Source organism: Zophobas morio, unplaced genomic scaffold (genome assembly GCF_036711695.1).
Source record: "Zophobas morio isolate AGI-343-1 ecotype UQ-CSIRO unplaced genomic scaffold, CSIRO_AGI_Zmor_V1 ptg000228l, whole genome shotgun sequence".
Lineage (NCBI taxonomy): Eukaryota > Metazoa > Arthropoda > Insecta > Coleoptera > Tenebrionidae > Zophobas > Zophobas morio.
The window spans coordinates 282,606-309,437 of NW_026972332.1; the positions used below are offsets into that span (position 1 = coordinate 282,606).

General features: G+C 29.8%; 3 protein-coding genes across 3 annotated transcripts; 1 reads left to right on the forward strand and 2 right to left on the reverse strand.

Moving 5' to 3' along the window:
- Positions 1 to 1,670: 1,670 nt before the first annotated feature.
- On the reverse strand, positions 1,671 to 4,247 carry LOC135146465 (uncharacterized). The gene is made up of 9 exons (XM_064078616.1): positions 4,184 to 4,247; positions 3,997 to 4,128; positions 3,821 to 3,941; positions 3,463 to 3,576; positions 3,001 to 3,124; positions 2,388 to 2,432; positions 2,168 to 2,229; positions 1,942 to 2,076; positions 1,671 to 1,885 (listed from the first exon to the last, which is right to left on the reverse strand). Exons 3-9 carry the CDS (start codon positions 3,891 to 3,893, stop codon positions 1,809 to 1,811), a joined length of 630 nt encoding a protein of 209 aa, XP_063934686.1. The 5' UTR covers positions 3,894 to 3,941; positions 3,997 to 4,128; positions 4,184 to 4,247; the 3' UTR covers positions 1,671 to 1,808.
- Positions 4,248 to 4,314: 67 nt separating this feature from the next.
- On the reverse strand, positions 4,315 to 5,966 carry LOC135146445 (late secretory pathway protein AVL9 homolog). Its single transcript, XM_064078601.1, has 9 exons — positions 5,922 to 5,966; positions 5,571 to 5,708; positions 5,352 to 5,399; positions 5,241 to 5,296; positions 5,110 to 5,181; positions 4,953 to 5,042; positions 4,720 to 4,792; positions 4,586 to 4,665; positions 4,315 to 4,395 (listed from the first exon to the last, which is right to left on the reverse strand). The coding sequence occupies exons 2-9, from the start codon at positions 5,695 to 5,697 to the stop codon at positions 4,315 to 4,317; spliced, it is 627 nt and encodes a 208-aa protein (XP_063934671.1). The 5' UTR covers positions 5,698 to 5,708; positions 5,922 to 5,966.
- A 5,567-nt stretch (positions 5,967 to 11,533) lies between these two features.
- LOC135146446 (nuclear pore membrane glycoprotein 210-like) lies at positions 11,534 to 25,695 on the forward strand. The gene is made up of 40 exons (XM_064078602.1): positions 11,534 to 11,604; positions 11,859 to 11,983; positions 12,161 to 12,232; positions 12,391 to 12,466; positions 14,220 to 14,359; positions 15,552 to 15,637; positions 16,484 to 16,613; positions 16,774 to 16,905; positions 17,843 to 17,969; positions 18,082 to 18,157; positions 18,210 to 18,350; positions 18,436 to 18,559; positions 18,740 to 18,862; positions 19,606 to 19,717; positions 19,883 to 19,947; positions 20,018 to 20,116; positions 20,959 to 21,148; positions 21,206 to 21,264; positions 21,321 to 21,614; positions 21,679 to 21,759; positions 21,826 to 22,007; positions 22,059 to 22,179; positions 22,241 to 22,444; positions 22,542 to 22,603; positions 22,664 to 22,759; positions 22,811 to 22,876; positions 22,936 to 23,025; positions 23,087 to 23,257; positions 23,310 to 23,406; positions 23,461 to 23,523; positions 23,579 to 23,686; positions 23,733 to 23,798; positions 23,854 to 23,980; positions 24,038 to 24,096; positions 24,149 to 24,245; positions 24,299 to 24,383; positions 24,497 to 24,646; positions 24,905 to 24,998; positions 25,059 to 25,229; positions 25,489 to 25,695. The coding sequence occupies exons 2-40, from the start codon at positions 11,866 to 11,868 to the stop codon at positions 25,638 to 25,640; spliced, it is 4,506 nt and encodes a 1,501-aa protein (XP_063934672.1). The 5' UTR covers positions 11,534 to 11,604; positions 11,859 to 11,865; the 3' UTR covers positions 25,641 to 25,695.
- Positions 25,696 to 26,832: the final 1,137 nt, after the last annotated feature.

Genomic DNA, 26,832 nt, shown 5'->3' on the forward strand with positions numbered 1-26,832 from the left:
TGTAGTGCAGTCACAGTAGCATTCTTTCTTGTATTTTATATTCAGTAGAGACTTGCAATATCGCCTTTAGAAATATAGTTGGTGAAGCACCGCAACAGCAGTGTATCTCGGAGTTTTTCCCGAGAATTAGTTTCATGAAAATACCAGCAACTATCACTAATACAATTAAGATAAAAACCAAAAATGTCTAGTCAAATACTTTTTAAAAATTAATAAAAAAATATGTAAATAGCTTATAAAAGTTGTATAAATATTTAATAAATGTACATAATAATTTTTAAATAAATAAAAATGTATATTATTATTCTATGATATTCATGCTATTAATATGTATTTAAGAATAATAAAAAAACTTGATAAGAAATTACTATATACTTAAAAATTATATAATTTAATTATTTTAAATATTAAATATTATAAAGGTTAAAAAAAATTATATTTGTAAATAATAAAACTTTTTCAATTACAATAAATTATTTTAGAACATAAAATTAATATAATTAGATTTTTAAAAAAGAAACTGCACGAGTTGTCAGGTCATAATTTTTTAAGTACATCAAATATGTTAATTAGTCTTCGGAAATATGTATATTATAGGAAGTAATAAAATATAGATAATATAAAGTATATAGGAAAGTCGAAGTAAAAATTCATTGGAATATAATGGACTTCCCAAGCGCACCAAATCCTACTGCACACCTACACAAAGAAAAAGCAAACTGTAACGGGAGTCAACAAACATTTTACAAGTGCAAAATAACGCTACCGTTTAGAGTAAAGAGCCATTGAAAGATATAAAACATTTTAAATACAAGAATTTTAAAAAAAATTGTGCGGTTACATGAACACATACTTTTTGAACTTCTTTATTTTCAATAATGAACCGTTTCTTAAAAAAAGTAATACTATCGCTTTAAAGTAATCACTGAAAAGTATAAAAATTTTTAAATAAAAAAATTTACATATAGTTATATCTGTGCAAATAAAGATGCGCATATTTACTTTATAAGATACCTATTTTTTACTAATAAAGGGTTTTTTAATTAATAATAATTTATTAATGGAAAAGCAATGAAACTTAGTAGACTTTCACATTTTTAAAAAGCTTTCAAGTTCTCGTTGGACAGTTTTCTTTTTTAAACATCCTCTTTTGTTCCTTTTCTCATTAAATATTTGTGCAAAATAAGCGTAAATGCTAAGAATCAGTGGTTTAACAACGGTAGTAGGTTTTTAGAGGTGTTGGCCTCATCACAGACACGTTAGTAATATAAAACGGAACATAAATATCCATTAATTGCTTCGATTAATACTAAAAGGGAGAATAACATTAAACTGTATGAATAAAATATTTGATATGGATTACTATTATGGAATTACAGGTTTTATTTTCGTTAAATTTTCGTCACTTGTACTTATAGCAACAATCGGTGTTTTTTACTATATAATATTTTATCATTAAGAAGTAAATTCTTAAAGACCTAAACTTTAGTGAAGGCCGTGGATATCTTTAACCTAATTAAGTAGCAAAAAACTTTTATGGCAAGAGCAATAGAATATTTCTTTCTACATAAAATAGTTTCAGCCATTATCACTTCTGCGAAAGTTTGAGTAACGAAGAAAAAAACTTTGCAGACTGAGAATCTATTAATAAAAAATAAAAAGAGCACTAATTTTTTTGTTTACTGAAAAGTCGACCCTTCAATTTATATGTACGAAAAGTAAAAAATAAATCTGCGGTCTGGCACGACGCAGTTACGTTGCGAAGCTGAAGGAGTCTTCATGCACTTTTTCTCGATTTTTTTTCCGTATTAAGAGAATCCCATATAATTAAGACTTTCGCTCAATGAAGCCAAAGTTTTTGGCTTCAATTGTACATAGTAACCCTCTTCGAGTATAAAATCTATTAAAAAAAAAGAAGCATATATAGACATTAAATTTTACTTTCACATTTTAAAGAAGCAGATCTTCTAAGGGGCCTCAAAAAAGGCTCTTTTCCGGAATTGAAGTGTTTTGTACCGCATTCGTCATCTTTGATTTTTTGTTTATCAGAAGAAAAATACGTTCTCCATACTTTGGCTGGTTGATATGATGTATATAATACAAGACAATTAAATAGGACAAAGACAATATATATATAATGAAAAAATATAGATTATATAAAGATAACTAAATTTTTGTCCAAGCTTATCAGCTGCAGTATCCAAAGTTTTCAGTTCTTCCTTCAAATAACTAAAAGTTGTTGTATCATTACCCCAAAAAAAAGCCAATACAAACTCTTAAACTTGTATTAAAATTTTTATGAATTTTCTAACCAATAAAATTCATATAAAAAAAATGAAATTAATTTTTTAGTATTAATAGTAAAACTGCAATAATTGTTATTTAACCGAAACGTCTTGTTGCTGAGCGAAACGTCATCAATTTCAAAATGTCTAATGGAAAAGCAACCAGTAAAAGAATTATATATTATCATTTAGTACAAAAACAATAATATTATATAAATATTTGAATTGTAAATATAATAATTACATAATAATATTATTTATAACGCATAATATTATACAAAAAAAAATTCAAAAATTTATTATTTATTATTACGCATAAAAAATTCATTAAAATTTTCCTTCTTTTTAAAGAATGCACCAAAAATTCATATATGTATGTAACTTTTATTATTTCAATTAAAATTATTAATTTTTAAACGTTTAACGTTTTATCTAAAAAGTTATTTCTGCAAACTTCGCGGCATTTGGCAATTATATAAAAAAGTTGTAGCTGTCCGCTGTCGTGCGATTTAGCTTAGTATTAATTACAAAAAATTCTTATTTACATAGAAAATTTGCAATTCAATAAATAATTAACCTAATATATATAGCTATGCTAAAAAGAAGTAGTATTTAAGCAGTAAGAAATAGCGTTTGTTAATAGTTATTGTAAGAATATATAAAAGTTGGTTTTGAATAAATATTAGAAAAAGCGCTCTATACAAATTAAAAATACTCCGAAGAGAGGGGCGGGGGAGGGCTGCTTAAGATTCGATGAGGGTTAATCCTACCAATCCACGTGTCAAAGCACTTGGTTTCCTTGAAAGCACCCACGTATTGGCTGTTGAACTCTTCATAGACTATTGGTTAAAAACAAAAAAGAAATTTAAGTGGCCAAACTTATACAATAAAAAATTGATTATTATATAAATAATTTTTTTTACTCAGTACAAAAAATTCTTTAAAAAAAAGTTTTATTAATTATTTTAACTAAAAATTCGCTTTCATGCTTTATAGTCTGGTTAAAAAATGTAAAGATTCAATAAATATATAAAAGTTTAATTCGTTACTATGAATCACCCATAAATAAAAAATACGGTGGCCAGCGCTGTAGTAATTATTACAGCAATACACTAACCCAACAAAAGTTTTATATTTTAAAAATAATTTGTATATAACTTATGGCGCCAAAAATGACCTTTCCCTTTTTCGCCTGAAAATAGGCCACTTAGTATAGTGTATAGTAATCGAACGGTGTAGTCCCGGAACTCCTGGCGAATCCAGTCATCACTGCCCGTCCAGACGTACTCTCCTTAAAAAAAAAGGAAAAAACAATCCAATAAAAAAGCTTTAAAGCAATTGTAAGATACTAATAAGAATTTTAGTTTTCAAAGTTCTTTAAACACGTGGTATCATTGTTTATAAAAAGGGTGGGCAGTAAAAATTTGTTGTATAAGTGATTCATAAAAAGTTTTGCGGCATAAAATTAAGCGATAATTTTTTTAAAAAAAAAAATTATTATAATAAGTATTAATAAAAGTTAGCACGCACGCAACCTTCTTTATAATTTTTATTTACAGCTGATACTAAGCGTTTGGTAAAGCGGATATCCGAAGATGACAGCTCCATAATTGATTGCAAGTTTTTGCTTGAAAATTCAACGGTTTCTGCTTGAAACTGTTTATTTTCATTCAATAATATTTTTTATTTATAATTTAAAAATCAAACAAACATCTACAAACACGTCAATTTTCAATTGAGTTTTAAACAGCAGATTAGAAGCACCGATGAGAAAACCGTTGATATTTGTACTGTTTAACTTTTCAAGTTGCTGAAGGCACACATAAGGGTGAAACACAACAGTCTGCTTAAGCAAATAAAAAAGTGATTGTAAAAAAAAAATTTAAAATAACAAGCACCTTTTCGTTAAATACGGGAAGAGGAAATTCATAATTTTTTAATTTGGCATCTTGTAAGTTCTTGTGCGGGTAAAATTCTTGATAATAATCTAATTTATAATATTAATTAATAATAAAAAAATAAAGTAGTACTAAAAAGTGCCTGGTAGTAAAGAAACCAAAGAGACGATACTTAACGAAAGATCGCGAGTGGACGAGGAAGTACAGAAAATCTTATTAGATTTCGAGATATATGAAAAATAAAAGTAGTAATCTTTTAATGCTAAAGTAATTTAATAAAAAATTTAGTAAAGGAACATGTAAATGTTAAATATAATTTCTTAAGGTTTTTTTAAAAAATCCTATAAATTTACTTCCCCTAATGAAAAGTAACAAAATTAGATAGCTACAAAAACTACTTACACGTTTTTGGAGGAGTAATAATTTAAAAAGAACCAAAAGTTTATCTTTTAAGGTTTTTACTAAGTGGCGAAAAGAGAGCCCTAATAGTGCGTAAAATTTCTTGCAAACTTTATTTAATTAAAAGAAAATAAAACCTTCATATACACGACTTTCCAGACATTCCAAAGAATCTGAAATAACTTCTGAATTAATTTCTTTATAACAATCCTGAAAAGTCAAAGAAATAGGAAAATGAGGAACAAAAAAAATCTGTGTATTTCTTAAGTCAAGAAAAAACGCTTATAAACGGCGTTACGCTTATCTTTTTAAAAATTAAAGTAAATTAATTGTACAAGAATTCATAGTAAACTCATTAGTTACCGCAAACCTTTAAAAGGCCGATGGAAGAGAAATCCTTTTGTTGAAATAAAGCAAAACTAACAGTTTTTAACTTTTCTGTAAGGTAGCCGTATAAAGGCTTTAAAAAAAATAAAAAATGTTAAATCATTATTTAAAAAAGACATAAAAAGGTTTAATAAACTTACTTTTTTACTTAGTAAACACACACTTTTCTGGACATAATTTCTGGTTACATCTTCTGGTATATAAAGAAGATCCTGAAATAAATAAAAAAAAAAAGATTCTAGCATAACGCGTATAAAAAGATTGTTATTACTTTAACATCTATTTGACGGAACGAAGCAACACCGTAAATTGTTGTCGGTTCTCGATCTTGTAATAATAATTATAAAAGTAACTCTGTGTGAAAATTCTTAAGCCATATTACCGGAAAGACGAAAGTATACAAACCCCTCTGAGACTTTATGACTTCCATCTGTAAATGGAATTAATATGTTTATAAAAGTAAAAAACAAAAGGGTAGAGGGGAAAGAATAGCTTACATATAAAAAAATTCAATATAAACAAGCAATAAACTTTATTAGAAATAAGGAATAGATTTCTTTTACTCTACTATATAAGAGGAGTAACAAAAAAGTTTATTAGCCTGGAAGACAGATAAAGGGTATTTCTTCCCAGCTTTGCGATAAATTGTTGTTCAAGCTTGGATATATATATTCGATTCTTGGTCCGTACTTATGATGAAAGTCGACGAGTAAAATATGTTCAACCATGTTAGATTCAACTATATAGATCATTACTCATGTTACTCAATATAATAATTAATAGTTAACTGTCAAAGTTATGTTAAAAAAAAACTTGTAAAAACTAGAAATGAAAGAAAACTTAAACAGTGATAACTCACAAAGCTAAGTGAAGAGGTAGATAACTTGCTTAAAAGGGAAAAACTAAAACTATAAAAACAAACGGATTAGTTAAATATTTAAAGAGACTTTACCGAGCTCACATTATACATAGCTAGAAAGATAACTACTAATGTTGGTATTAAGCCAAGTCCATTAGCAAAGAGCCATTTATGGTTAATATTAATGATTTAAACTGTTTATTAGTCACATAAATAAATAAAATTATTGGCTAAAAAAATTGGAAGTTACTATTATATAATGTCGTTCCCCCTTAAAAGAAAATATAATAATGGTTTTGCAGAGCATATAATTTACATTTTAAATTTAAAAATACCATTACAATATAATAAGACTCGATCAATAGAACCTACAGACTTCATTAATATAATATTTGCATGCTTTTTTTAACAATTTCTGACGGCTTAAAAATTTTCTCTTTATGAAATACCCAATCAACGTTTGAGAGTCACTTTAATGGGGAAAATATGTTGAAACTATGACAAGTTTTATAACGTAAATAAATTATATACTGCCCAACTAGAAATAGGCTTCTATTTTCATTTGTTAGATGCTAGCCCTCTCCCATAGTATTAATTAAATATAGAGTTCACAAATAGAACATGAAGGTAGAATATGGAAAGGTTTATTACAATGCACTAGAACCGACGATATATCGTAAGCTCATAACACTTCACCTCTTTCCAAAGCGCCAACCTAGAGAGATATATATTATTTTAGTTTCCAAACATCCCCGCAGTCTTTTCACAAGCTCGTTCTTCTTTACGTGTAATGAAAAAGTATTATACAAAAAAAAATTTTTTGAACGGGAAATTTTGTAGCATGCCATATTTACATAAAGCCTTTTGCTATTCAAGATAAATATGTCTTAAAAAATGATAATCTTAAGAACAATTAACTTGGTTTATAAGAAGTAAGTTTTTAAATTTTTTTGAAGCTATCCCCAGTTTACAGGGGTTAAAGATCTTTAGTTCCATGTAGTGAACGCATCTTTTCCTTAAATTCAAGTTATTTTAAGATGCAGGCCAAGAACCTACATTCTATGTGCAACAGTGGTTCTTTACTTCTTAACTTAATAAATTACGTGATGCACGTTAACAAAAGTTGTATATGTAATTTATCGACCGAAGATATAAGTTGTCTCCATAGCTCAATGGTTAGATCATCGTCATCAGTGACAACTCACATTTTTCCAGGTCTGGTGATCACGTGTACAATTTCTCTCCGAACAAAAATCCTGATACACGTGTTCAGTGGATTGCTTTTCACATGATCGCTTTGTCCCCCCCATATTGTGTACGTACTTAATTAGTTGTTATACTAACCATTCTTTACAGTAAAAGGTGACAGAAGCAGTTATCCCCGACTGCAAAATTTTATTAAAAGAATGTGCTTTTGGCGAAATTTTTCAATTTTTTTTTTCCGAAAAAGTTACTCCACTGTTAATTAGTTATATATTTACACAGGAGCTGCAAAAGCCTTAAACAATAGAAGAGTAACGGATGGGTCTTTTTAAGCGTTGAGAAGACTTTTAAAGATGATCTATTTAATAAATGAAAACTGCCAGCTTTCCCTTTTTATAAATTAGTACATTCATACCTAACGGATGTTCTCTTAACTGCCGGGGTAAACTCGTTGAACTCCATGAATATAATCCTTATCGTGGGTATTTAACGAGGATTTAGTTAACTCACTAAGCTTTTTTCTAAATCCATGTCCGATAGGACACAAAAAAATAAACCTAGCCCGGTACGCCGATGACACCGCTAAATAGCCTAGTTTAAATTCCGCTGGCTGGTATTTAAAAACATGCAACGCAATCTTATTTAACAGCGCTCGAGGCATGACTTTTACCATGGAGGTTAGTAATTGATGCGTCCGAAGATAGCTACCTGATTATAGCAAGGAGGTGATTTTATTAATTCTAAATCTCTCACCCACCCAAAATGCAACTCCTTGCAGTAAGAAGGTTAGATATTTAGCGACGTTAATTGTCAACTTAAGTCATCATAAAACCAAGCAGGTCATAGCCGTTTTATACCTATCAATATTCTAAAAAAAAATTCATATGAAAAAAACTTTTTATATAAATCGACTATAAATCCGCTGGTAATATACGCATGCCTGGATCAATTCTTAAGAGAGCATATACACAACTTCAAATACTACAAGACCGCCTCTTACGATGGTGGACGCCCTTCCTTTGGTGCGCAACAGCTAACTACATCGAGGATACAACCGTTATCCTATTTAAGCGTGCCTTAATAAAATCCTCATAGTAACTTGAGTAGATAGGCTCTTAATTAATAGTTTTGGCTAGTATACCAAATGCTTGGGGCTAAAACATTTTTTAGACCCTTTTGGAGAGGATATGCTATTTTTTTTCATGAATTTTGTAATGATGTTCAAATTTAGTTGACTTGATATATTATGTATTATACTTGTTATTATTTTGCTACGGTTTCTTTCTTAATATGTATACTATTCCGGGGGTCGTTACTTCCGTATTATCACTTTAATAGAGGGAAATCACAATAAAAAGTAATTGCATGTAAATCACGCTTGTAGCAAGCCAGCGCTTTTAATAACTAAAAAATACATCCGTTTACTCTACCTTGGTCTTTGGTAGCTCCTCAATCTTTTACTTATCTCAATTACTATATAAATTTACAAGACAGTTGTCAAAAGATCCTGTAATTGGTTTCATAGTAAGTAAACCTTATTGTTTAGAATTTAATCACCTTACTACAAGGAAGTAAGTTTTGAATATGTTAGAGTAACTGTTTATTGTTTATTAGGTAGTATTTAATTAACTGCATTGATACCTATATTATAATTTTTGATAAAACATGTGGCGTGCGGGATGCTCCCTTGCTTGGCGACTTGAATTTGGAAACGCTCCCTGAATATTTTCGTCGCACTACTGTGAAAAGCTATGGTATACTCAACCCAACGATTTATACGTTCGAGATAAAGTTATGAAACGGATGTTTACACTTGTAGTAGGGGACTACGAATCCTTCTCACCACCCTGACGGCCTCCCGATGTAAATCAGATTAACCAGTTTTTTAGACTCTCTTCTAGATTCGGTCTGGCTGTAGTAGGTCACCTTTATTAATAAATATACGAATAAAACTTTCGTGGCTCGCACATTTTTTTAACTCCTCTCCTTCCATCTTTTCGTGTCCACCGCGTCTTCGTTGTTTGTCATTTTACGTGGGTCTAGAGGGCGTTTTTGTCGAAGTTGAAGAAAAACACTTACTAGCTTTGAGGACAACTAAGTAAACACTAAGTTAACCAGTTAAATTTGATCTTTTATAGAGATTTAAGAAAACTTATATTTAAACAATACTATAAAATATTTATCTAGCTAATAAGGAAATAATGCAATTTAACCTACAAAAAAAAATTATTTATATTTATGAAGTTACTTGCAAAAGTTAAATTATTTTAAAAAGTTAAAAGCTAAAATGAACTAAAACTTAAATGCTTACTTGTGTATAATGGTGCATCTAATCGTATAACTAGTTTCGGATTGTCCAACAATTCAGTAACAGTATTTTTGATACGGTACATATATAACAGTGCTTATTAATATACGAATAACGAAAGATTTCTCCAAGCTCATATCGCTAATGGAAAAAAATAAAATCAAGATAGAGAAGTAACTTTTTAAAGGCAACAAACTTTTTAACTTTTTTTCTTAAAATACTTACATAGGCACTAGGAGAACGAAAACCAAATTAGAACCTGCAAAATAGACAGAACTATAGTTGAAGTCAGGAAACAGTGATATACGTATACTAAGTGTTACAGCTCCAGTAGTTACAGAGAGGTTTACCTCTAACTCTTTAGAAGTTACTTATAATATATTAAGTTTTGCTCTTGAAACCGTCAAATTTGGTTTAAAAGTCAATATTTAGGGCCTTAAAAAGTTTCCTTTCAGTTAATAATGGAGAAAATTCCTTAAATAATAACATTTGACGTAGTTTTGCTTTCTTTATGAATTATAACCCTTTCAAGTTAAAAGATATTTTTGTCACTGAGACCGACGTAGCTCTTCCGTAAATGCTCTTAACAGTTGATAAGAGCTCAAGGCGCAATTTTTTATTTTTTTATAAATGGCTTTTCCTAGTGCTCGATCGAGTTAGTAACTTCGAATAAACGAGGGCTTAAATAGGTTTTGAGGCGTCCACGAGTTAGTAAAATTATTATCTTAATCTGTCCTTCATGTTAACTTAAACCCCTAACTTAGTTTTCAACCGTCATAGTAAGAGTGCGCCGTCCCACAACTTGAGTTTTTACGCTAAAAAGCGATTAGAGTATCCAGCTATCTATTCCTAGAGGTCGACGGCATCTTTTTAAAGTGTGGTCAGCATCTCTGTAGCTCGTGGTAAAGCGTATGACTGCTCACAAGCCACGTCGCGTTTGTTAAAAGTCGCAGCAATTTTATTGTCGCACTTGACGCAAGGACTTTTTAGTGCCGATAAGTCGTGGGCCTAGGCAGGAGATGTATATGTCATAATCAACCGAATGTAAAGCACATAAAACCTTCGCTTATTGCACAACGAAAACTACTTTTGCCGCATGATAGAGGGTAATCTGGGTCGCTGCCTTTACCTTCGTCGTCAAGTAATTTACGTGTGGACGCCACGACAGCTTTCAAGGCGCCTGAGGCTTAGCTTAACACATCACCCTCTAACAGCCGATATCGAGGTATCCAAAGGGTAAGTTCGCAACAGGTGGTATATTTTTGTTAGGGATTGATATGTTTATAAATGATTTCTTGTCCCCTAAAGAAGGGTATTCACTTTTTGGCGTGATCGGAAAGTTAACACATATACGAACAGTCGGGAAGTAAAGAGTTCCTATCGTAGCTTAGTGGGTAGAGCACGGCTCGATTCCCGTCAGTGCAGATCTTATTTCTATTGTCTTAATTACACTTTATACGCGCACTCACCAATAACCTATAAAAATTTTAACCTTAATTATGTTAGATTATAGTTTGTGAACTGACTGTGATATAAAGCTGTTTTTAACGAAGGTTTTAATTAATAAAAACTTCTTTTTTGTTATATTATTTGCAAATATGAGTTGTTAATGCTCTTTCTACTGCAATAAACGGTTTTCTATATCTAAACTTGTATCTTAGAAAAATACATTTATAGTAATATAATTTAAGGCTAATCACTAGCCTCTTAAAAATCTAGCTGGCCAATAAATGAAGCTCAAAGGACATATTTTACTGAAGTTATCCGTCTACTTCTATTATGTTTAACATACACAGTACAAACTGTTTAGGAATGGAGAGGCGCGAGTTAAATATTGCAATTATTACAGTAAGAAAGATAATGGGAAATAATACTGCAACATTAATTATACTCTTAAGTTTATAAATAATAAAATCAATGCATACAAAAATATTAAGTCCTTGAGAAACATTTCACGCAGACAATAATGCCCTTGTCTGGGGTATTCAACTTCACCTATTAACGCTCCAGCGAGCATGGCGCCATGCAATGGCTCCATCTTTAGGATTGTGGTTATACCAAACTTTTATTATTTGCCTGCAAAATGGAAAGCAGTCATGAATATTTAAAGATTATAATGAAAATTTTCTTGTTGATATCATTTACTTTTACTGATGTTGTTCTTACTGAGTTAAGTGAAGTTCGCGTTTTATTACCCTTTACTTCACCCCAAAATCCAAATGTCCAATATAAAGTTCGTGAAAGGTCAAATTTATGCCTGAAATGGTAGCTTATGTCCATTTAGTTTCTGTATTAAAATGAAGAATTATGAAACTTTAAAAAAAATATGTATTGTCTTTATAAAATTTGTAATACCTAATTTTTGTTTATGAAATTGTTATACAAACTTATAAATTGTGTACTTATAAAATTTAGTTACCATTTATTAAGTGTTCTTCATTAAATATACACTCACCTTTATTTATTTTGATAGTATTTATCTATGAAGCTATACAATTTACTTCAGTTATTCTATTAAGGACTACCATGCATAAGAATATTGCAGAAGTCTCCTTCGATGAGCCCTGTTCTTCTGAAGCAATTATTACTGCCACGTCTCGCGTGCCTTCTAGAATGGAGACTGTTTTAACGGCAACCGATGAAAGTAGGCTTTCATTTCCAACTTTCTACACATTTTTTTTATTAAGAATATTTTTTATTTATTTTTTTATCAAAAATATAATATACTTAAGATTTTTTTGTATTTAAACTCCATATACACCATCAAAATGGTATTTTTCTGCCACTATAAAAGTTATAGTTCTAATCTGTTAAACTTTAGAAGGCGGGACTATGCACTGTGAAATTATAGTAGACAAAATTAAAAGTATTAAACTTGCGACAACCACTCGAGGTTATTGAACCCTTCATCTTTTATTAAGTATTGTGTCCTCTATTATGTATATTTTCTGTTGTACTTAATTTTTTTTTTAAGATTCTAAATTTTTTTCTGCTATATTTTTCTGGCTCTTGAATTTTTATTATTCATAAATCATGTATTTTTTTATAAAGTTTTGAATGTCGGTGAGCCAGAAAAATATTATGTTCACGCCTTTGACGAAAAAGGCAATTTATTTTCCACTTTGAGGTAACTTTTATGATAAATTCTAATGAGTATATAATGTAATATTATATTGATTGTTGTCACCTATAACTTCTTTTATATTAAAGAAACTTTTTTTATTTAGGAAAACCTCTAAGTATCATTATTGTGTTATTAGAGAACATTATTAGTCATATTACATAACAAGAATATTACCTACTGTTCGTATAGAAAGTTTTAGAATAAAAACTTTTTAAACTTATGTTACTCAAATTTATATGATCACAGTGAAAATATATGAACAATAACTTTTTTTTTTAGCGGAAATAGGCAACAAGAAGACTTAATTGCTTTAAAAAAATACTTTAGGAAATACTAATATTTTAATTTATTTTAAATCTTTGCTGCTTGTGCTTAAGTTTGCCAATCATCTGCCTGTGTATGTAGCGTCAAAGTATTTGATTGTTTATAAGGATTTTTCACATGTCAGAGCTCGCGTCCAATCAGCTTTGTTAATGTTAATCCAGTGAAAAACGGTTATGAAAGTATGTTATAATAAACTTTAGCGCATAAAAAGGAGCAACTACACGTGCAGGAAGCATATTAAATTGACTGCTCCAATAGTATATCTTTCTTATAAAATCATCCTTTTACGGATCAATTACAAAAAGTATCTGCCTATAATGTAGTTTTTAGTTATTCTTATAAGAAATACTGTATATGTTGCCTTGTAATGTATATAATTAACATATGAAGTTATATAATCGGTTTAATATATTTGTTCTGTACAACCACTGGTGTAATTAAGTTGATTTTTTCCTATTAGACTTAACTTTATTACAGCTCTTACCTATTTTTTTTTAATGCTTTGTCAAGTTAATAATTTAAATTTTAGCAACGTTATAAATGTAAATATTTATAATTTTTTTTTTCTATTGCGTTTAATTATATACAAAGTGGAATGAAAGTCCAAAATAAAGTTTTTTTTATTGTTTTTCTACAATTTTATATACGAAGCTAAAGATAAGGAAACTTTAGTTAACCTACCAAAGTTACATCAAGTCCATTTATTCTAAGAAACACAAATTATAATAATACGGTTTTCCCGAAAAACTTTATTTAATATAAAACATTTAATCTTGAAACATAAATATATTTTTGATTTTAGTTTCAAATGATAACTTTATTATTATTTTAGATATTGATGTGTATGCATAAGTTGTAAATGTATATAATCACAACTTTTACAAGATAATAATGCTGACTTATTCTAACGTTTTCAAAATATGCATTAATTTTTTGTATCGCTTCGCTTTGCAGCACCTATTAAATACTATTATTACGAATGATACTCCAATCAGACATTTTTGTGTATTTTATATTCTGTTAGAGTTGGCTTTGCTGAAACACGCCTTATGTGCACCTGTTTTATGATACTATATGCCATAATAATTCACATGGCTATATTATATGAACATATTACTTATCTATCTGCATCATATACGGTGTATACTACACGTGTTTAAAACCCACGTACTTACCTACACAGGATTAAGTCAAATGTCGTTCACGCTTGATTTAATTTGTTTTTTATCAGCGGAACAGTAAATTATAGGTTTCCTCTTTTTTTCCCTCCGATAATAAGTTTGTGCGAACACATTTTTATATTATTATTTGCAATGACATACAACTCATAATAAATATTTATAAACTTTTATAGTTGCATTTGCCTCAAAACTTTAATTTTTTTAATAATATTGCTATATTTTATAAAAATATTCACCAATTTATACTTTAGAGGCTTGAAATTCCGCTGGTGGTTTGCTAATGCGAACCCCCCAAAGGATATACTGCGAATCACTAATCGATTTGCCGACACAAAGTTTACTTCTGATTTTAATGATGAGCGCTTTTATACCAGTTGGAATTTAGCAGAAGGTCCCTTCTTTTAACATTTTCTTTTAATATATATTTATATAGTAAACTTCTTTTAGTGAATAAAAATACCAGTTGAATTGATAATATATTTTGATATTTTTTAAATATTTTACAGAAAGATTAATAATTACACATAATAACTGGTCAAGTATATTATCGTTAAACTTTATTTTATAAAATTATAGTTTTTTATCCATCTACACCTTAACCCTAAAAATAAAGTTCAAAGTCTATTTATTTACTAAAATTGTATATATAATTTTTAAAATTGTAATAGTGAAAGTTGTGTTCTCTATATTTCTATTGAATATTTTTTGTCTGTTACAATAAAACCTAATTATTGACGGAATTAAGTAAAACTGAATTATTAAATAATAGTTTTTTTTAGTAAAGATTTCTTTAACCGTTCATTGGTTTCTTGCCGGACTGCAGGAAGCCATACAAATTTTAATGTTACATTTTATAGAAGGCACTTTTTTGTGGATGATGGGTATAGAAAAAGTGGCTAATAGACTAATGGTAATTAAAATAATTATATGTGGAACTGAAAAAACTACTGGTCTACACGTGTTGCTTTGGGAAGTATAAACTTGTAATTTTCTTTATAAAATCTTCGAGATCACCGTTAAAAAAATTTTATGATCAATTCCGACGTTTTTAATATTTTTTTAATGAATATCGAAAGTTATATATAAAACCTGCTGTTTCTCGCTTTATCGTTAGGAGTCCAACTGTTGAACTTTCTTTAAGTTTTTTACAGTTTATATAATTCTAATAGTTTACTTCGAATAAAGTTATATATATATATTATAGTATAATCTTTATAAAACTTAAAAATTTATTTTTAAGTATTTCATTTCTTTTTTTTAATGGAATTATTTGTTTATTTTATAGAATATTTTATTTTCTGATTATATTAAATTTTTTTACTGTTATATTATGCGCTATTAACGTTATAATTATAAAAGTTATACCGTATTTGGTTATAATTATTTAAACTGAACTTATTATTTTTATTAGTGAATATTTTTTTCAAAATACTTTTTTTGAAGAATACATTGTATGTATATTTTAAGGATTATATTAATCTTATGTTTGCTTACTCGCATTTCTTTGCATTTTTCAACTTTTTTGTTTTTATTAATTTTCTTAATTAGAATTTTTTTAATGAAAATTTTTGTAACTTCCTAAGATGTTTACGGATTCGCTGTTAAGTTTGAAGCGTTGAGCCCTGGAACGATTGACGTTTATACAAATCTCGCAGAAAGCGAATATAAAGTTTAGTATTTGATTATCATTATTCTTCTTGTTGGACTTTTTTTTTTGGATGAACAAATAAATAACGATTAATTCTTGGTCAAAATATTTAAGCAAATATTATTGGTTGGAATGTATACTTGTTCCACTTAAAGAAGTATTAAGAAAAAATAATGCGGTGCTTCTGTTTTATACTGTTTCTCATGCTTATGGGTTTTTATAGTGCTATAAACTTTTTTGTGAGAGCAAGAATATTTGTTATATGGTAGAAGCTGCATATATCACGCTTATTATTATTATTTTACTTTCACTAAACTGGAAATTATATACTACAATTTGCTTGTGAGTTAAAAAACGCATTTTTTAACGTACAATACCCACATGTTTAGTTACTTGCTATAGCCAGGAGGCACATGTAGTGCTTTCCCATAGGTCGCCCGCTCTTCTGTTTAACCACGTGTGATACGAAGAAGTTGTTAATATTGTTACTTTTCTGATGTGGTGTGCGTACTAAATTTTAAGAGTTTACTTTTTTGTTTACGATTGACTGCTGAGGGCTAATGAAAATACTGGAAAGAAAATTTTTTCTGATAGTACTATGGTAAGCTCATAGTTAAGGTTCGAGGTTTTCCAGTGGTCATAGCTGGAAGGGAAGGTGTTTTTTAATGAAACTTTATTTGAAATACTCTTATTTTTATGTAAACCTTTTTATATAAAAGTCTCAATCGTACACTTCTATTTAATTTTTTTTTAATATCATATTTATAATTGTAAACCTCTATAAAAAAAATTTGGAATGATTATAATATTTGCATAAAATAATTGTGTTTCATTATTTAGCTTATACAGTTTAAAAAATTTGTTTAGGATGTAGTAGAGATTTTTGCTACTATTAAAGTGAAGGCTCCGTTTCAAGTATCCCCGAAAGAAATCTATTCCCTGCCTGGAGTTTCTCACTGCTTTGCTATTAAAAAATTGATAAATGGCCGCTATATCGGTCTTTTCTAATTTTTTTGTTACTATAAATTCTAGTTAAGTTTAATGTTTTTCTGGAGAAAATAATTGTGAGTATGCTTGGTTTTTTTTTTTAACTATTTTTTAAGGCTCTAAAGTATTTTTCTTTAGTTTTGCAAAATTTTAAAGAAACTTTTCTGCAGACGTGAATGATATTGACATCCTCGAAGAGTATACCTTTACTAGTTCACAACCGGATGTGGTGGAAATTTCTGGACCTTCCACAATTTTAACGAAATCGATCGGGCAGGCCATCGTTACAGTAGCCGAAAATGGTAATTTAATATTTCTTATGAAGGGGATATCACTTTTATGAATATTAAGAAAAACGTTATTTTAAAATATTGCTTTTTAGTATACTAATGAATGTAGTATTTACTGTATTAATCTCCAGTAGTAACTTTTCGTTTCTAATAAATATTTTAATTTATTACAATTTTAATAAGTAAATATTGTTTGTTAATAGAAATTATTAACTTTTATTATAATTTTTTATTGCCAGTATTACTATTATTATCAATATTATTATTACTTGAATACTAATCATTTTTTATGTATATAATCACTTTGTTTGGCATGCTCTCTTTATTTGACGTCTTACTTACGATGTTATTATTGTGTATTCTTTACATTACTATAACTCTTATACCATACATTGTAGTTATGGAAAACATTATTTTTTACTTAAAACTTTATATACAAATTTTTGTATAAACTATTTTATATATTAATGCTAATAAATATATTTTTTTTATAATTAATAAAAGATGCATTATATTAAACTATATTTAATTGTTTTAGTGTTATTTATATTTTATATTATTAAAATTCAATTTGTGGTTATTTTTTTTAAAAAATACTTTATATTTTTATTATAAATTTTTTATAAACCTTATATTGTTAAACTTTACTTTTATAATAATATAAAAGTTAAAAAAAGTTAACGCCATTAGTGCTATAAAAATAAAAAATATTATTATAAAATTTATTGAATGATATAAGCTTTCTCTTTTTATTTACTAAAAATATTTGGAGAGCTTTTTTCTAATAAAAATTTAGTTCAATCTTACATTAATTATAACAGAAGGTAATAAATATATCAAAAACTTGAAAGTGGCGAAAAAATAAAAAATAGAATTGATTAGTAATGATATTCAGTTTTATAAGAGTTTTATCATTGAAGAAACTCATTATATTATTATTTTGTGAAAGCGATGCTGGATAATATTCAAACTGCTGCTATCTACGTGGTGCTGCCTGCTGCTATAAAGTTTTTTTTGTACGAGTTTGATGAAGAAAGTCAGAATTTCAATTCTTGTCAAGCAATCGATTCGACTTGGTTATGATTCTTATTATTTATTGTAAAGTTTATAGCATTTATTTTTACTTCGTAAAGTAACGAGTTTGTTGGGAGCTAATACTAATATATATGCTATATATATTTTTAAAAGGTATATGGTAGTGAATAGAAAATATGTTTGGAGAACTGAAGTGTATGACCAGCAGGACCATCACTTAACTTTTGAAGTACAATTATAAATTATTACAATAATTATTATGTAATGAATTTTTATGAAAGGACATCCTCATGGATTATGCTATTCATGATTCCGATAAAAATTTACTAGAAGAGTTGCACGTTACTTCTAACCGAACTTATCACGTAGTTAATGCCAAGTCCTCTGGCTTTTTGCAATTGGAAGCTTTTTTAAAGCAATGCGTATCTCTTTTTATATATCATTATTATTATTGTTATTATTGTTATTATTGTTATTATTATTATTATTATTACTATCGTATGCTAGTCATTCCAGCCCTGCGAAGTTTCAGGAAAGCAGAACGTTAGGATTGTTCCGCCCGTGGAGGTGTCGCCTGCCGTTATCTATCTGCCTTACTCAGGGTCTATTTACGACCACGTGGTTGCTAGTGGTATATTATTGATTAGTATAAACACTTTAACTTGTGTATCACTTTTATTATTATCATTAATATTACATATTTTGTCATCGTCGTTAATACTAATGAATACATACAATTTATTATTAACTTTAACAGGTAATTGTAGAAGCTAAAAAAGTTACTTACGTGGCCTCACCCTCTTTTTTTCAGGCGGAACTGGCTGCTATGATTGGGAGACTGGTTCTAGCGGGAGTGTCTCTTTGCGGGCTCTCTCCGACTTGAATTCAGCCAGCCACTGTAAAAACCGCGTTGGCGTCTTCGCTGCCCATTTTGGTATGTTTACAAAAAAAATTCACAAAGTTTGTAAATAAATTTATTAAAGTTTTTATTTTTATGCGCCATAATGTTTATGTAACTCATGTATATATAATGTTTGGGATAAAAGAATTTATAAACTTTTTATATATAAAACTTATGGCAGTGTACAAACGTTTGCCAACTTATAATGAATGTATATTTCTTAATGAAAATAACTTATAAGAATATTACGTAAATTTTTTAATAAACTTTTATATATTATTTTTTTTGTTTCTTATTAGTTATATTAGAACTTATCTTTTCATAAACAAAGATATTTATAATACCCGACGTAGTTTTTATACTAGCACTTTTACTCTATTCTATATACTTTGTTTCATTAAGAACCAAGTCAAGTTTTAAATACCTATAAAATGCGCTAAAATTGATCCTTTTTTTAAATTAATATTTGAAAAATGCTAATAAGTTAATTTTTTTACACGGCAATAAAAATATTGAAAGATGCCAGTTTTAGTTTTTGTTGGGTTTACAGTAACTACTGTAAGCCAACTTGTAATTGGAATATTACACAACTGTAACACGATTCTAGTGGAAACTCTTTTTTAGAAAGTTTTGTTTAATATAGAATAATTCAAAAGTTTAAAGTTCACTAAAAAAAATTGCGGAAATACTTAAACCGAAATAAAATAATGAAAAGACTTTATATTATTTAACTCTTTTGCGTGCTGTATCCCTTTTACTTTATAATATATTTATAGGCTCCGCTCGACTAAAAATATCAGATAATATAATGATCAACAACTTTGCTTTACTTACTGTGCACGTCGTTGAGCCCACCAGACTCGCTTTCGACGCTCCTCTTATAACTCAGTAGATATATTTATTTTATATTATTGTTTATATTTTAAAAAAAAAGTCATCCAATACTTGTTGACTTATGAAACATTATCCAATCTACAATAAAGACTGTTATTATTTGTGTTTTACGTATAAATGAAGTGCGTTACTTATTATTATTATTTAATAATGAAAAAGATACGAAGTTGGCTCTTCTGGGAGTGTTCCGTTAATTGCTTTTTCTAAAAATCTAGAGAGCAGCGGTTTGTTATAATTATTTTTGTTGTTGTATAAGTTAATATTTAAGTCTTTTAACCGTTTTTTCTTGTTTAGAGCCTCTAGAAGTTCCTTACCACAATATTTCTGCATTAATAAAAGCTTTAACTTTTAGAAGCAATGACAATAAACTGCGAGCCCTTCAGCCGGTGTATGGTTAGCATGAACAGTTGTTATGGAATTTTTATGATTTCCTTTTTATTTTAAAAATTGTGTGTTACATGGTTTCTTGTTTCATATTTTTATATCAATTTTTTGTTTTAACTGAAGTAAACTTTTTAATATTAAAGAATTGCTGGTTTTCATCATAAAATTATTGAAAACTTGCTTACGTAGAAGTTTGACATATTATAAAATAGCTAAAAAAGGAAATAAAACAGCTATAATTATAAGGAATGCAATATCGAATATTTTATAGGCAACGATAAGTAAATATCATGTTTATGACTTTTTAAACTAAAAATAAATCTAAATATTGCTTCATTCTTGCGTTAAACACATGAGGTAGTGAGGAGCAATAAATATTAGCGCTTGAATCATAAAAATAATATTGTATTTCTTCCGTTATTATTAATTTATATACAGATGCTATGATTCATTATTTTTTTAACTAAATAAAAAGTTTAGGCTCTTTTCGACTCGGTTTGTAAAAAACCTTTAACTTTCGTTACTAAACTTGTGGTCAGTGTAGATTTAAATGTGCTTCTTTTATTAGTTCAAATAAAGTTTTTTTTGGGTTGTCTTTATATAAATTGTTATTACCACGTGGAATTAAAAAAACACCGAACTTGAAAACCCGTTAATGATTGATCACTTTTTAGCATATCAAAGTAATTATAATTCTACGAAGAATGTAGTGAAACAGACTAAAGTCTCCTTTTATTATGTTTATGAATAGTTATAATCCTTTTTATATATATACTGAGTAAATATCTTCTATTTTCCCTGCTATTATTACAGTTCATATATTCCTATGAATATATTTATAATACTGTTAGACCCTTATTCTGGCGCGCCACCTGTCCAAGCAGACTCTTCTGCCGCCACCCCACAAGCTGATCATCTCCGCACCTCCTTTTCCGTCGTTAATTCTGGCCTCGCCCGTCTTTATGCTCTTTATAAAACCTCATCTGGGAAGGAACTTTCCGCGTCTGCTGACTTTCTTGCGGTGGAAAAACTCCGCGTTGTGTAAGCCTACTGTACTTTTTTTTTTAAATAATAAAGTTTGATTTATTTTTGGGACAGATCCCCAGCTGGGGTTCCCGTGGTGTCATGTGGTTCAAGTGTAGTGTTTGAGGTGGAAGGTTTTATATGTTCTGCATGTTTTCTTTTCTCTTGTTCATATTGGCTACCCTCTTAGGCGCGCCTTTTCATCTCGATCATCTGCTTTCCGCTTTCAACCCAGAGTATGTCACCGAAGTGGTGCCTCAGAATGCCGGCGCGCTTGGCCGCTCTCTTGCGAGTGGTCGCATGGAAGGCAATAAAGTGAAAGTCGGCGTGGCATGCAAGATGCCTGGTCGCCACGCGTTTAATATTTTCGTTGGAAATAAGCAATCGGAGTTAGGCCTGCAACCTCAGTCAGTTGTGCACGTGATTCATTGCGCTCATCCGAGTGGGATTTCTCTCGTGCATGCGGATGTTCTCACCCGCTCAGGTTAATGATAATTGATTGGATACTTATAATAATTAAGATTAATATTATTATTATCATTATAAAGGTTGTAATAGAGATTCAAGAGAACTTTTTTTACAAACCAGTTCGTTTCATTCATTTAAAGTCAAATTTTTGGACGAAGCGGGTGCATTTTCTTAAGCGTGGAGGACTTATTTACTTGTTAACCCCATTTTACATACGCTTTGCCCAGGAACTGAGTTTACGAATGCCTCCTCGTTGAACTACAAATTAAAAAGCTCCGACGAGGAGCTCGCTTACTACGATGATGAGATTCAAAAGTTAGTGGTCAACGACCACGGGCTTGTCGGACAGTTCTCCCTGGGAGTATGCTGGACGGGTTATCGCGATTGTTCCGAGCACTCTTGCCATTGCGTACTTAAGATTAATTAGTGGTTCTAGTCAGGCTAGTAAACACGTTTCTAGGTAACTGAAACAACCCTTTGCGACGCCCACATTGTCCACGTGGTGCACCCCGTCAAATTTTCGGTTGACCGCTTACAGTATTACATGCATCCAATGAACCAGCCCGAACTACATGTTTCTGGTTCTGCCTGAATTTAAATTTCAACTGGGGAAAAATGCCTTTTACTTTCGCGTGGACGCAGGCGGTTCCGGTTGTATGTCTTATCAAGTAAGCGACCCGTCTGTGGCAGCTGTAGATATTAGCGAAGGAAAGGCTATGAAAGCGCTGGTCGCCCCCTTAAAGCCGGGCTCGGTAGTCATTGAAGCTTCTGACGTCTGTCTCTTGCCTCAAAGCCACGTGAACATCACATTATACTTTGTGGATGCTGCTCAAATACAATTGAAAGGTCTATTATTACGTTAATTATTATTAATTTAATGATTGTCATAATTATTTATTGCTATTGCTGTCATTATTATTAATATGATTGCTATTAATATTAGGAAGGACCGTTATTACAATACACAACACTACTATTATGAGCGTCCGTGTGACTGACACAAACGTACTTGCAAACTTTTTACTCACATATCTTGATTTCTTACTTAATATTTTTTTATAATAGAATGTTGTATTTGATGCCGATCAGCTACATTTTATGCCTTTGAAGCCACATTACGACTCCTCCGCTCTTTTAGTGAAACAATTGGCGGTCGAGGAGGTTTGCTTATCGTACACTTTTCTCTTCTGCTTCCTTAAAAGCACTAACAAGTCGGTAGTGAAGTTTTTAGTGGAAGGGTTACAAACGGGCAGCCACAAGTTGCAGTTTAAATTAAAGGTTTTTACCTGTTATTGGGTAATATTTATTTCACTTTGGGAATAATTTGTACCGGTCAGGCAAGTAGTAAGGAGCTTTCCTCGCACGCTGTGCACATCGACGTTATTAACACGTTCGAATTGCTTCCCTCCAGTATCCAGCTGATCGAGGTTTTCTAACAGAACACGCTCTCTTTGGCCTTGTTGCAACCAATCAATTTGCTGGCTTAAGGGAGGACACTTTCAGTTGTCTTTATCACATTTTTACACGTTTGGCGACGAGCGAGTGGAGGTCAAAGTTGCGGATGACCACGTGGCAACCGTCGATAAATATGGGGTCATCTTTGCGCTTAACAAAGGAGTGACTATTGTGCACGCGGCTTACATGAGCTACGTGGATGAGGTTATTCGCAAGCTTAACTTCTTCGTTATATGATAGATTTTATTGATGCCAGGATTCATGGATAGTCGACCATGCCTCCATCAGGCGTAATCCTGCTGGTCACGTGGTTACTTTTTCCAATGTTGAAGTGCACGTATCCGATCTTCAGAGTAATACTACTCTCCTCCTCTTTTACTTTTTCATATAACTGCCCTACTCGTTAGATATCGCTATTATATTACCTCAAACGACACTGGTTGCTGGAACCCGAGCGCCCGTCTTTATACGTGGCCTCTTTTTTGTGTATCCCGATATCACTCTTATTTCATAAATGTAATAAAGAGGGCATTAATGGAGAAACTCCACTCATCTTCGGCAACTCTGGACTGCATTTCAAGTGGCACTCTTCCGATTCGTCCATTATCACCGTTGGGGCATCTGAGACCGATGGTATCCTCTTTATTAGAATCTTATAGGCTTTTTTATTTCCCTTTAGTAATAGCAGGAAAAAGTTTTTTGGGTGTCACTGATTTTTCTGCAGTTATTCATGCAAAGTCTAAAGGCAAACTTTATAAACTACAAAAGATATATTAAATTAAGAATTTGATAATGTTAAGGCCGTGGTACTATTTCTACAATTTCCTTAAATAAAATGAAAAATAATAAACGGCTTGAAACTTCCGTTTTGCTCAACGTTATTGATCCTCTTGTTATCTATCCTTTTTCAGAGTCTAATAACAAAAAGTAATAATAATATTATTATTATTATTATTGTTATTATTATTATTTGTCATTGCTTAGCCTTTTGATGACTTTGAAAAGTAAAGCACATATAAAAACTAATAAAGACCATGAAATTGGTTCATTTGTTTTTTGATATAAGCAGTAAATATTTTTTCACCATTTCTTAAGGGACCATCTGCCGCTTTCAGGTCCTTCTTCCTGGAAACGCTCCAATTATTGAGGTGGACGAAGCTACCGGGTACATATATTCAAGCGAGTATTACGGGTGAGTCATCGATTTCCGATAAGATTGGGGAAAAGTTTAACTATGATCCACAGTTACTCTGCAGTCCTCGTGTCTTGCGTGGAAAAGGGCGTGGAACTTCGCGAAACTATTCTGGTGGAAGTGCAACCTATTAAGATGGTTTTATTACTTCTTCTACATTATTATTATTATTATTATTATTATTATTATTATTATTATTATTATTATTATTATTATTATTATTATTACTATTATTATTATTATTATTATAGCTGGAATTAGTCCCCGTCGTGGGGTCGGGCACATCTTCCCTTCAACCGGAATCATGGCATTTACTCTATAGAAATGAATATGGAAGGAAGTTTGACGCTGTTTCTGAACTTCTTATATATGAGACAGCAGTTGATAAAAATATAGCCGAAGTATCTTGTTTATTAGCGTTTTCCATTGCCATATTGCTATGAAAAATTTTTTATTTTGTAAATTTATTTCGCTATTATAAATGTAAATAAATTTATATTATATTATGTTTTTTGTGTTATCTATTTTAATAACTACCATTTCTTATATGTAAGATGGAAAGGCAGTACACTGCAATATTCATTTTATTTTTAAATCTCATTTATCAAAACTTAATGTCTTTTTTTAGTAACATTATTTTTATAATTTATTTTGACGAGGTCACCATTCAAGCTTTTGACCAGAAACTGCAATCCCCTCATGTTTCAGTAAATCTACATACCATTTCAGCTTTCCAAAATATGAAACCGCAAGGTATTTTCTACCCCAACAACTATACCGTTTTTATTAAATATGAGCCTAATTTTTATGGAGATGTCGTGTTGAAAATTTGCTCAAAATTCATGGAGAGCGAAATCACTTGCAGTTACGCTTCATTTCAGCTGCAGAAAGAAAAGGCCGCCTTTCCTACTAAAGAGTTGGTCTCCCCAACAACCTCGTGTGCAAACAAAACATTTGCTGAAGACTCCTCTAAAAAGATTAAAGGCAACATACAATTATTTTGTAGACTTTAGTGTTTTCCCGCTGGTTTTTTCGAGGCAACAAACTTCGAAGACTAGGGCTTTTTAGCAGAAATAGCTATAAAATTCGTATTTTTACTGGTGTTTGTAGTTTTTAAATAATCATTTATTATTTTAATGAAATATAAGTATATATAATTTATTTCAAAATAACTAATATTTAATATCTGGATTTTTATTTTTCAAGTAAATTTATTTTTTCAATTTGTTTATATATAATTAAGAGTTCTCTCAGTCTCTTAAAAAGCTGGAAGGTGATGATTCCAAAAACCGAGGAACTTTGTCGCAGATGATTGTTTTAGTTGCTTGGATTTTTATTATTGTCATTATTTTTCATCTCTATTCCACACGGATGCTTTCTGCTGAATATAAGTAGTTTCAACTGTTTAAAACTTTTGCGACTATTTAGCTTATCCGTAACGTAACTTTTATTATTTTTACTGCAAACTCGTAAATATAGATTTACATAGATTAGTTAATGCAAAAAAATTTAAATAAAAAGTTTTTATAGTTTTCTTAATGTAATTCATTAAATATTCTTATTAAAGATTATTTTTATTTCTTAATTATTTCTTTTCGCAAATGTTTTTATTTCCATACTTGTTAATCTCTTAATCTTATTGAAAAAATATAAAACAGACAAAAAAGTAATTTAGCGCACAACTACCAGGCCGATGAATAATTCTGCTGGCTTACTAATATACTTTTAAAAAGTAAAGAAACCGTTATTTTTATAAATTGTAGTTTTACTATTATACCTAACTTCATGCGTAACCTAATAGCGTTTAATTATCGTTAAATAAAAAATTTACGGTAAAAATGCTTTAGTTTTTAAAAAGTAGGTCTCCCATTTCTTTGTTAATCAGCTTCTATAATAGAGCTTCTTTAAGAAAAATAATTATGAATTCGAAAATTTTAACACCCGCAACACTAAACTGGAAAGAGTGTTTATCACTGAGAAGTTATCTTTTCAAATTTTTTATATAAAAAGTAATTAACTATTTACAATTTTAAGCTAACTATTGTGGATCTTTTGTGTTCAGCTTGTGTTCAGCTTGTGTATTTTCGATATAAGCGGTATATTAATTTTCAAGTTGCTTTTCCGTTATTTTAATTTTTTCAAAAAAAACTCCTTATAAAAGACTTTTCCACCGGAGAGAGATAAATTTAAAGTGACTGACAACAGGTTTTTGAGCAAAAATTTTAAGGAAAGGTACACAAAACTAAAAATGATTAGCTGAATTATTATAAATGGTTAAACTAAAGTAAATAGGTCGCGCATACTACTGTTTGGGTAACTAATACGAACTAGGGGTATCATAACGTTTACCATTATAAGAGTGGATAAAAATTTATGATTAAAAGTAAATGCAATTGGAGGCTCAATGGTTATTTTATTAACATGGAAGTAAACTTAAATAGAATAAAGCTCCCAAAAAAAAAATTAAAATTTTAAATTTAAATATTCCCGTCCAACTCTAACTTTCTATAAAATATTTATATCAATATATAAGTGATGTAACCTAATGAAGACAACCTATTTTTACGAAAAGAAAAAAAAGAGCACC

What these genes read in the sequence shown, in the direction of transcription:
- LOC135146465 (XM_064078616.1), bottom strand. Translation starts at nt 3,893, where the DNA reads ATGGAGCTGTCATCTTCGGATATCCGCTTTACCAAACGCTTAGTATCA. An exon ending in AAATAAAAATTATAAAGAAG is followed by an intron (nt 3,577 to 3,820) that starts GTTGCGTGCGTG and finishes TTTTTTTTTAAG; the next exon opens with GAGAGTACGTCTGGACGGGC. An exon ending in TGCTTCTTTAAAATGTGAAA is followed by an intron (nt 1,886 to 1,941) that starts GTAAAATTTAAT and finishes TTATACTCGAAG; the next exon opens with AGGGTTACTATGTACAATTG.
- LOC135146446 (XM_064078602.1), top strand. Translation starts at nt 11,866, where the DNA reads ATGCATAAGAATATTGCAGAAGTCTCCTTCGATGAGCCCTGTTCTTCT. An exon ending in GATAAATGGCCGCTATATCG is followed by an intron (nt 16,614 to 16,773) that starts GTCTTTTCTAAT and finishes ACTTTTCTGCAG; the next exon opens with ACGTGAATGATATTGACATC. An exon ending in GTGGAAAAACTCCGCGTTGT is followed by an intron (nt 21,149 to 21,205) that starts GTAAGCCTACTG and finishes TTTTTGGGACAG; the next exon opens with ATCCCCAGCTGGGGTTCCCG.
- LOC135146445 (XM_064078601.1), bottom strand. Translation starts at nt 5,697, where the DNA reads ATGGTTGAACATATTTTACTCGTCGACTTTCATCATAAGTACGGACCA. An exon ending in TCCGTCAAATAGATGTTAAA is followed by an intron (nt 5,182 to 5,240) that starts GTAATAACAATC and finishes TATTTATTTCAG; the next exon opens with GATCTTCTTTATATACCAGA. An exon ending in TATTACTCCTCCAAAAACGT is followed by an intron (nt 4,396 to 4,585) that starts GTAAGTAGTTTT and finishes AAATCTAATAAG; the next exon opens with ATTTTCTGTACTTCCTCGTC.